General features: G+C 46.4%; 1 protein-coding gene across 4 annotated transcripts in view; it reads right to left on the bottom strand.

The window, feature by feature from the left end:
* Positions 1–7,128, bottom strand: part of LRCH1 (leucine rich repeats and calponin homology domain containing 1) — a 194,882-nt gene extending 187,754 nt beyond the window's left edge. For all 4 annotated transcript variants that reach the window (XM_045977953.1, XM_045977952.1, XM_045977954.1 and 1 more), the window contains exon 1: positions 6,540–7,128. In XM_045977953.1, coding sequence (XP_045833909.1) covers positions 6,540–6,846 — 307 coding nt within the window. In that variant the 5' untranslated portion in view covers positions 6,847–7,128. The remainder of the gene's footprint in view (positions 1–6,539) is intronic.
* Positions 7,129–10,950: the final 3,822 nt, after the last annotated feature.

Consider the following 10,950-nt stretch of genomic DNA (forward strand, 5'->3'; position numbering starts at 1 on the left):
CAAATTACCTTAATCCCAACAACTGACTCAATCACTGAAATTGTTCACAAATCCGGGGCCTTACCAAATCTCAGCCCAGGGGAGTTTCCCCTGATGTCTCTGTAAGGCAGAACCCTAATTTTCCAAAGAACTAAACCAAATCTGGAAAGTAGCATCACAAACAGGTTTTTGTGAGGCTTAGACAAGAGTGCAGGTTATGTGGCCAGACGGATGAACCCACAGCCACCTTAAATAGAATTAATAGCATTTCTATCATTTAAATTACCAAGTCTCTGGAAAAATATAATCTGTCCATGCCTGGTAGTGACTCAGGAGAGAAACTAAGAGAATAAATACCGGCCCTTTAAACACAAAACATCTACTTATCTAACTATCTGTCATCTAACTATTCTCCTACCTATCTATACTTTTATGTACATTTCTCTATTTTGCATATTTTGTACTTATGTATATTTATATGGATAGATAAAAAGGGAAAAATAAAGAAGTACTCACAAAGAGGGGGAAAACTTATGTTTTTAAAAACGAGTAATGATGCAATTGAGTAACAGGACAGAAAAAGTCTTCCTACACATCAGAAGAACAACAAGAGTAAAAGGACACTGACCTGTGAATTGATCAAGATTAACAGACTTCAAAAGGAATCTACCTTTCAAATGCTCGCCACCAGAGAGTTACTAAACCACAGCATGAAAAAATATAAGTTTGCAAGGGAACTCAAAACAATTTTTTAGTCAATAATTCAAATTAAAAAATTTAAACGTTGGGTCTGCCAAAATTTGGCCTAATGACCTACACTCACCAAAAATCAAATTTAAGATGTCTCAGTGACCACAAACGATCCAGAAGAATCATTCCGATGATGAAGGTCAAACCCTGGGCTGTTTCTTTATAAACCAGCACAGGCCAAAAATTCCCGGAGGCTTTGTGGCCTATAATTGTATGCTATTATTCTAGAGTCTTGATTAGTGTGCTCCTGCCTCTTCAATAAAGAGCGGCCCACAGTGCAAGCACTGAGAATAGCAGGGTGTTTGTGGAGACGGTTTCTGCTGTACACAAACACATAGATGAAGCGGATCTGGACAGCACCCTGAGCCACCACATATACTGAGTTTTCGATGTTCTAAAAGCTTTCACCATTAGAAGTCTTCTACACCTTAGCAAGGAAGGAATTGATCAACAGAAGAAAAATAACAATAGGAAGGAAAGGGGGCACCTGGGTGGCTCAGTGGGTGAAAGCCTCTGCCTTTGGCTCAGGTCATGATCCCAGGGTCCTACCTGTGATCTCTGTCTGTCAAATAAATAAATAAATAACCTTTAAAAAAATAAGAAGGAAAGGCTGTGACTGATCATTTATGTATGGAAAAGGATTGAAGATACATGTCATAAATGTAGACATTTACATATTGATGACCGTAATAAATGATAGGTACAGCAATAACTAATAAATTTAATTCAATAACAGAAAAAGAATCTGAAACTAAATATCACTATAAAAGAACATAAAATTTCAGAAGCCACATGATTTCAAAAGTTTCATCACATTTGTAATGAAAACTCTCTGTTTATGGAACAGAACATGTTTTTGAGAACACATAGATTACTTTATCAAGTCCTGTATGAATTCTGATGACTAAAGACTGCTAACATTCCAAGGATTCAGTTGCTATAGGATGGGAATGGGGTGGGGAAAGTCAGCATTCAGCAGATAAGCCTGCCCACAAATCTCCAAGAAGATTCTTTGAATCTGCATAGACGTTTGAGGGAGCTAGCTCAGACAGACTCGAGTGTTAGTCCCATAGACTGACAAGTCCCAGGCCTCAGCCATCTCCAGAATCCTCAAATAAAAGGTCCTAAGAGCCCTAGTCTCTGTGACGTCATTACATGGTGATAGTGGGCAGGCAGGATCTGACCAGAGGCACAGGCTTAAATGTGTCTCTTTCTGTTTTATTCACAGATCTCAGGCCATCAGGTTCTCACTCCACATCTCAGAAACATCTTACCAACCACAGAATGTTCCTGGCACTTCTATCCAAAATTAATCCATCCTGTAAAATCTGACCCAAACCATGCCTATACTATGAAAGTCTTTCCTAACCAGCTTAACTGAAAAGACCTTTTCTTCTGAATTTCACGACACTGTCTATCTGTGCGATTCAGCATCTCACCTTGAGGCTGCTTTGAGGCTCCTGGGACTTCCTGAACTATTACTTACCTTCTCATGCATTCCCATCTTATCTTCACCTTGCAATCTCCTATACCTTCCACTCAAGAATATACGGGACCACAGTGAGCATTTTTTTTACTCCAGACTTCTATATTCCTATTTGGGTAGGTTCTTCATTTCCTGTACAGTCTTTCCTGCTTCCAGCCACCTCAAAAAGATACTGCCATGATACACTCTACCCTCTTCTTGTTTTTGTTTTTGTTTTTTTTTTAAGATATTTATCTATTTGAGAGAAGAGAACAATGGAGGGGGGTGGAGCAGAAGGACAAACAAACTCTCTGCTGAGCAGGGAGCCCCATGCAGCACCCTGAGATCGTGACCTGAGCCGAAGGCAAACGCTTAACCTACTGAGCCACCTAGGGGCCCCTCCACCCTCTCCTTAATAGGACCAGTTCTCACCAACTGTCTGTGCATCAAGTCCAAGGGCTTCCTTTTTATTTTCTAGCACTTCCTACAATCAATCTGAGACAGACACTCTCTTTTCTTACTCCTCTTTTCGATTTGCTTTTTCTGAGTCTTATTCCACACCACTTTGAGTTTCTTCATCCCAAAATGACACACTAAATAAATCAGCACTAAAAAAAAAAAAAGTTTGCTTTCTTGATGCACGTGTATACTTCTTTTTATCAGGCCCAATTTTATGCATCAGCTTCTATTTCTTACGCATCATCCTTTGTGCTCTTGTTGTTACAAGCTACCTCACATCACCTTAAATCCAGGCAGCATGTGTCTTTCTTTTTTTTCTTTTTTTTTTTTTTAAGATTTTATTTATTTATTTGACAGACAGAGATCACAAGTAGGCAGAGAGGCAGGCAGAGAGAGAGGAGGAAGCAGGCTCCCTGCAGAGCAGAGAGCCTGATGTGGGGCTCGATCCCAGGACTCTGGGATCATGACCTGAGCCGAAGGCAGAGGCTTTAACCCACTGAGCCACCCAGACGCCCCAGCATGTGTCTTTCTAAAACAAAGTATTATATTTATCCTGTAAATCTTCCAACTCATTCTGCAAAATCCATTTCCTCCTTTCCCTCCCCATCCCCCTCCAGATATAATGGAAACTCCGTATGAAGGGACACAGGAATTCTCTGATGGTTCCCGGTGCCTGAAACAGTGCCTGGCACTTAGCAAGGTCTGGCAGGTTCTTGAGGAATGAATGTTGGCTGCTTGAACCTCCAAACAGCCTCTCAGATTCCGCTCCTCTCGACCTCTTCTCTGTTTCACAGGAACATGGTCAAGAACATAAAAGCCAAAGTGAAACTGTCAGGGTCCAATCATTGGCTCACCATCTAAGTAGGGGTATGACCTTGAGCCTATTACCTGACTCTTAGTTGCAACCTCCCCAAACATAAATGAGGATATGAATAGGCTTCCAGTGAGGAATGAGCGGGCGAATGCAGATAAAGTACTTGGCATCCTGCAACGTGAACACACCAAGGGCTTATCATAGCTCTTTTGTTCACGCTTCTCCCATTCGGTGTCACCCTTGCCCCCACACCTGCATTACGTCAGTCTTTATTTCCGGACCTTCTCACCTTCAAAAAGGCTGGACCCTGACAAGATTAGTTTGACTCAAATATGAGCAAACCAATAGGCTTTGGGCCTGAGGCACTATAAGCGAAGGCTTGCGAGTTTTGTTTTTTTTTCCCCTGTGAAAAATATGTATGCATTTTAGTGACAGAGTTTAGACATCTCCTGAGCGGCCCCCAGCCTCTATGTTTCTGCGTTTACATCTCACTTTTCAACTCTGTTCAGATCAGTTACATTGCCCAAGAGTGGCGATCTGCACAGGTGGCAGCCAGAAGAGTTTACTTTTACCGAATGGCCTGAATTATACAACCGAGCAGTGAGAAAAAGCTTTCTGTGTCATTCCCTGTTTTACAAAATTTATGAAAAAGTGCACTTTACATCTCAGGTCTTTAAGAATCTTCATGGGCCATTCTGATTTTAAGAGCTTTTCTGTAAACTTCTGTAAACTCTAAACTAAATATTAACCAGGAGGAACCACTGTCTTTGTCATATATCTTACTTCTCATACTCTGCACTTTGCCAGAACTCTTCATATGCAGGAAACGTCAACACTGTGCAAACTGGGGGTGATTTAACTTTTGCTTTATTTTGATTTTTGCTCCTCCAAATAAAGAACAGTGATAAGTAAATACTTCTTTAGAACAAAGGGCAGAATACATTTGGTTTATAGCCAGCTTTTGACCTGAGGCAAAGAAGTTTTGCAGAAGCCACCGGCAGGGTACTCACATTTCCCGTGAAATCGCTAGCTACCTTAAATACACTTTACCTCTTCCAAGTTGTCCTATATTTCTACAAACGTTGGTGACATCCCCTATCCCATACCTATTGCATTTTTTTTGTTGGGAAATTGATGTTAAGATTCTGACTTTTAATTCATTAGAATTCTCTGAACCTTACATACGTGCAAGGAGGGGTCACAAATAAAAACTGGCAAAACTCACAACCTAAGGTCACCACAACCAAGCAAGCGAGGAGAACAGGAATACTGTGGAACATTTACATCACATAGCAAGGTCTTAACTGGAAAAAGGTGGTCCCTGCTTTTAAAAGCGCAGGTCTCAAAGAAATGCCAGCACAGCAGACCCACCAAGTTCACTCAAATTTGGGAATAAACGTCTGCGTAACTGAGTGGACCAACAACTTTCAAACCCCTCCACCCAACACTGACCCTGCAAACATATATTATTGGTCACCAGCTCCCTTTCCCGCAGTCATACCCAATCCTACCATAGTCTCTGGTATTCTCTATGGCAAAAAGGAAGTAGAACTTAGCAACAGATTTTTTTTCTTAAAGCTAATGATTCAGGCAATTCTTGGAATAACTTCCACTTGAGAAAATGTAACTAAGAGGTCCTATCAAGAGACTCCCCAGCTGCTGAGAGTCCAACTCTGGAAATTCCCTCCTTTTTGACGATTCCTGACTACCCCTAATCCAAGCCACAAAGTTTAATGACCCTAAAGCGCCTTTTTTGCCTCCAGCGAACTTGGAATTCTTTCTAAATATTCATTAAGACGCTCAAAGATGTTTACTGACTCAAAGTCGAAAACAAAAAGCACTGGAAACCTAACTCCAAAAACCTTGCTTCCCTAGCCCAACCCCCTCTCTTCCCCCAGGAGAGGAAACTGGGAGATCTGGAGCTGAGAGTTGAGCCATCCAGTATCCAAGGGGTCTGACACTCAGCCCAAGAGGTGATGACAGCCAGGAGGTCTGGGCAGTGGTTCCAAAATGGGCACCCACTGCGCTGGGAAATGTTGGGCGCTTGCCAAGATACAAACCCTCCCTCGGGGGGAGCTGAACCGGATGGTCGGAAACCAAGGCAGTTCTGCAGGGATCCCAAGGCCCAAATCGAGTCCCACCAGCTTCCTTCCTGTTTATAGATCCCGCTCCCGTAACCCAACTACCAAAGAGAAAGCAGACGTCTCCGAAATATGTCAATACATGACATAACTTGAAAGAGCTGGCTGCTCATTGGCGCGAGTTACAACTTGTCGGGTTCACACAGGAAAACCGGCTCGCTTTAATTACTTTTCTTTTAATATGCCATCCCGTCCCCTCCTGGGCCCCCGCAAAGATCGGGTTACTGAGAACCAGGGAGCCTCGGCGGTAGGATCGAACGGTGTGGGCGGCTAGCTGAAGGCAAGGAACGCGGGAGCCGAGCCGACGAAGTGGCTGCCCATTCGGACTGGCGACCACGGCAGAGACTCTCCTCTCGCACAGGCGCAGGAGAGGAAGGCTGGCACCTCCTCGCAGTCCGCACCAAGTTGCTCGACCGCTCGGTGATGTCGCGAGGGGGCCTAGCTGCACCACGCCGCTGCCCTCGGGTCGGCCCCGGGCGCGCCACCTTTGTCTCGGCTTCCCCGTCCGGACGGGCGACGCCTGGCGCGAACCGGGCTTTGCCCGGGTCGGAAGCACACACCAGGCGCTCGGCTTCCCCGGCCTCCTCGCGGGGCCCGGAAAGCCGACACGGCCACCCAAAACCTCCCACTTGCACCGCGCGCTCCGGACTCCCGACCCGGCCGCCACTTCCCTGGCGCGGCCGCCGCAGGGCGGGGAGCCTGAGACCCGCGCGCTCGCGGACGCCGCGGCCCCGCGCACCCAGGCTCTCCGGCCAGGCCGGGCCACCTTGCCCTCCGCGGCGCCCGCCTCTCCCACGCCCACGCGTGTTCTGACTCTGGAAAGCACCCGCCAGAGGACCCCCCGCGAAGCCAGATCTGACTGGCCGCGGCGAGGGGAAGGCGCGACAGCTGCTCACCCACACCCACCGCCTGCCCCTCGGCCTTTTCTCACCTGCCTGCACGGTGTCCGAGAGGTCGTGCCCGGGGGCCGCGGTCCTGGGAAATTCCTTCAGTTTCCTGGCGCTGAGGTTCAACCCCCCGGAATTGGCCGCTTCCTCCAGCGCGCGCTCCAGCCCCCGGTTCAAGGGCAGGTTGAAGCCCCCACTGCCGCCGCCGCCGCCGCCTCCCCCGACCCCGCTGCTGGCTCCGGTTCCTCCGTGGTGCTGATGGTGGTGGTGGTGGGGATGATGATGTGGGTGCAGAGTAGGCACCGAAAGGGCAGGGACGAAAGGTTGGGGTTCGCTTCCCGGCGTCGCCATCTTCTCCCGGGCCCCCCCACCCCGCCCCGCCGCTCCTGCGGGGGGGGTCACAGCTTTTCCCCGGGAGGGGGAGACTGCAGCGCGGGCCGAGTCCCTGCAGCGCCCCACCGGAAAATACTGGAAGAAGGGGAGGAGGGTGTGGCAGGCGCGCGGAATGGGGGACAGTCGGGGAGGCGGCAGTGGCGGCTCGGTCTCGGAGGTTTCCTGTCCCCGGGAAGCTAAGCACTGCGGCGGCGGCGGCAGCAGGCAGCGCGCATGTGTCTCCTCCCGCCCTTACTCCCTCCTCTCGGCGGCTCTCCCCTCCTCCGCGGCGCCGCCTGCTCTCTCCTCCTACCCCAAGCTGTCAGTCCAGCCCTGAGCCTTCCTCCGCGCGGAACCGGGCCGGCCCCCGCCGCTTCGCTGCGCTCCGCCTGGCAGTCGGGGGGTACGTCGGGGGCCGGACCCTAGGACCCGGGTGACCTTCGTTTAGACGCCGAACACCTCTGGGTTCTTTTTGCTGCCCAGGGCATTTGTGGGGACAAGAGGTTTTAGAGGGTCTGAGAAGACGCCAACGAGGCAATAGATGGGGTTTGAAATACAATGAGATCACGAGGAGGTGAGAGGTTATCTCAATTCTGCGAACTATATTGGCTTTTTGACCCACAATTCCCCCAAGAGGCAGGTTTTCACTGTGGGATCAGACCCCTGGCATTTGGGCGTCTACAATGAACCAGTGGTGTCTACGTTAATTATCTCATTAATCCAGGGATCCCGTGAGCGGGAAAACTGTTTCCCCAGACTACAGAGGAAGTTTAAAAAAACAAAACAAAAACAAAAAACAAAACTTGTCTGAGGTCACCCATGCAGTCAGAAGCAGCGCGAACTTGTAGCCCTCAGCCTGTAGGGTTGCCCTCCTTCTGTATAGTCTCGGGCTGGACCCCAGGACGAAGAGCCAAATAGGAGTAGAGCAGAATGGGGGGTGGGGGGTGCCGCAAAGGCAGAAAGGAAGGGCTTTGAAAAAGAGGGTAGTTTTGATGGTGGACAGAATCCACTGGCGCATGAGGGAGAGGGGCTGGCTAGGGTTGGCTGAGCCCCAAAGCTGAGTGGCACAGAAAGAAGTAAGAATACCAGTGACCCCAACTAGTCAGTAACTCAGCACATTTTGAGCCTGCGCACAGGTCCCGTCAAAGTATCCTCGTGCCGCTTCTTGCCCCCAAAGGATATGAGGACGGACGCGTAAGCAAATTCACGTTCTGCCCAGAAACGGCGACAGAGCATCTGAATAGGGTAGACCAGATGAAGACTGATAAAACCCCACTCCCTTCGCAGGACATAGCTCCAACTCTCTAGAGCCTCCATTTCTGCGAGATAACCGTCTTGACCGTCACTATGAGCAAGCTGGCTAGAGAGGTGAGGATACAAGTAGGAAAATACCACACCCCTGCTGGTAGGCCAGCCGGTCTTCCAAATGGTAGAGCAGGAAGATAGGAACTGGTGACTTCATGTACTCGGCACTAAAGTACGACACGATCTATGTCACTTGCGTTGCCTGCATGCCCAGTCGCCCTTAATTCGTACAGGATTCTAGGCGGAGTAAAATGTTCTAAACCCGTCGGAGGAGACAAGCGCCACCTGCTGGTGTCTCCCCTCCAAACCGCCTCTCCTGCCAAACTCAATTCCCTCAACTTCCCACACTTTTAAAAACCAGACTTGAAAATAATAACAATAATAACACATAAAAGCACAGTTACATCACTTATAAAAAAGAACCTACTTTCTCCTTTCCTCACTGGTCTTTACCAAAGAGGTGAGTGAGAAACAGACATAGAAAAAATTTTCACTTGTCTTCAACTAAAACAGGTGGTACGACTATGTGATCAGTATGGAAGGTATGATTGAGGACATCCAGCAGGTTGCAAATTTAGTTCAGACCACAAATTGTGATCTGATGCACCGTAGAGAGCATCATTTCTTTTTTTAAAAAGACCACAAATTCTTTTTTAGGGGAAATGATGTAATAGGATTTCAGGATTGTTTTTTTAATTTTTTTTTATATTTTATTTATTCGACAGAGAGAAATCACAACTAGGCAGAGAGGCAGGCAGAGAGAGAGAGGAGGAAGCAGGCTCTCCACAGAGCAGAGAGCCGGACGTGGGGCTCGATCCCAGGACCCTGGGATCATGACCTGAGCTGAAAGCAGAGGCTTTAACCCACTGAGCCACCCAGGTGCCCCTCAGGATTTGTTTTTTAACAAGTGTTTGGTCCTTATGTTAGAATGACATAGTCATTATAGTTTGTTTTCCTTCTTCAGATTACTAAAGTGTGAACTCTTGGGGGCGGGACCCATTCATCTTTGTAACTCTCACCTTGTATCTAAAATAGTACTTTGTGAATAAAGAGTGCACAATAAATATTGGTAATTAAGCATTGCGCAATGGACCAAGTGCACAATAAATCTGTCTATTGCACAATGGAAAGCCATTTGTTGGTATGTCTTTCAAATTATGTCCCTGAGTGAAGGAGTTTTTCCTTAAAATAGAAGAGAGTACTTGACCCTTAAAACTGACCTTATTTCTAAATATTCAAGAACTTGACAAACTATTTTCTTTTGTTGTCTTGCTTCTCTGTTTTTTTTAAAAATATGGACATCTCTGTTTTGTTAAATACTCTTTTTACTTCTTGGGAAGACAGTACCATCTTCCCATTCACTCTCCCCCTCTTCATACATACAGTTCTTCGACTCAGCCGGTCATCTTGGTTAGTCTAGAAGTGGACTTCTGACCAAATGTCAGCAGCCAGAGGATCAGAGGGTCCTAATTATGTTCAAACTCTGGATTCTGACTGTTCCTGATTTGCATCTTTAGTTTCTATGAGATATCCAGTACATTTGTAACACATTCTACTGTTCACCTAAGTTAATTTTATTTGATCTTCTGTCTGTGTAACCAAGAGTTCTAATTAATACATGCAAATTATCATATTTTAGTCTTTATTCCCCTTGTTTTCCTAATATAACCTCATTTGAGGATGGTCTACAAATAATCTTTTATAAACTACTTGGATAATGTCAGCAGATTTTTTTTCATGTCTTGTCTTTAGTACTTTCCAATCATCTTACAAAGTTAACAATTCAAATGATTGAGAAAATGGGGGAAATAGAAATATCCTCAGATTAAATTACTGGCTATTAGAGAAAAGTGATCAGTTTCATCAACAAACAATAAAATTTTAGAACCCATTTTTTTTAAATTCCTCTTGTGCTCAGAAAAGATACCAGACTTTTCCATATTTAAGACCCAGCTCTTTCATTCTTGCCTGAAAAATAGAGCTATGGACAACTTATGAGAATCAAACTTACTAAGAATGGCAGATAGATTTGAGCAGGGCTAGGGGCACCTGTGTAGCTCAGTCTGTTGAGTGTCTGCCTTGGGCTTTGATCATGGTCCTGGAGTCCCGGGATCGAGCCCTACATCGGACTCCCTGCTCAGCAGGAGTCTGCTTCTCCTTCTCCCTCTGCTCCTCTCCCACTCATGCCTGCTCACTCACGCTCTCAAATGAATATATAAAATATTTAAAAAAATAGATTGGAGCAAGTCTGTTCAGCTATATACCACCTTCTCAGAAAGCCATGACGAATTCTCTTTTGGTGGGAACTCAAAGCATGTACTGAAGAGGTAGGCATGGTCACCCAGAATTGTCCTTCACGGTCCTGACTGCCTTCTCCAGCTGCCGCTAATTCGATAAGAGGCCGCTGACACAAGATCCAGCCACCCCCAAGCAGGGGAGTTCACCCATCCGACTGTTCCGAAAACTGAAACAAAACACACCGAGTCCAGAGTCACATTACAGCACGTATGGGACTCCAAAGGAAGCCAGAGTCGGGGCTTATTCCCATCTTTTTACCTGAATATTCTCCAAACTCCCTGCTTCAGTTTCCTCTTTCCTAAAAAAAGGAGTAAGAAAATTCCCCACATAACATCAACCTTTTTTTATTATTCCCTCACATGCTCTTGGACTTAAGTATTCTCTTTGCACTGTATCAGTAAATATTTATAAGTACATATTTATCTGGAAGTGATCCGAGTATGTTGTATCTGTGTGTATTTAAGTACATCAGGGGCAGAG

The sequence above is a fragment of the Meles meles genome, chromosome 14 (assembly GCF_922984935.1).
Source record: "Meles meles chromosome 14, mMelMel3.1 paternal haplotype, whole genome shotgun sequence".
Classification (NCBI taxonomy): Eukaryota; Metazoa; Chordata; class Mammalia; order Carnivora; family Mustelidae; genus Meles; species Meles meles.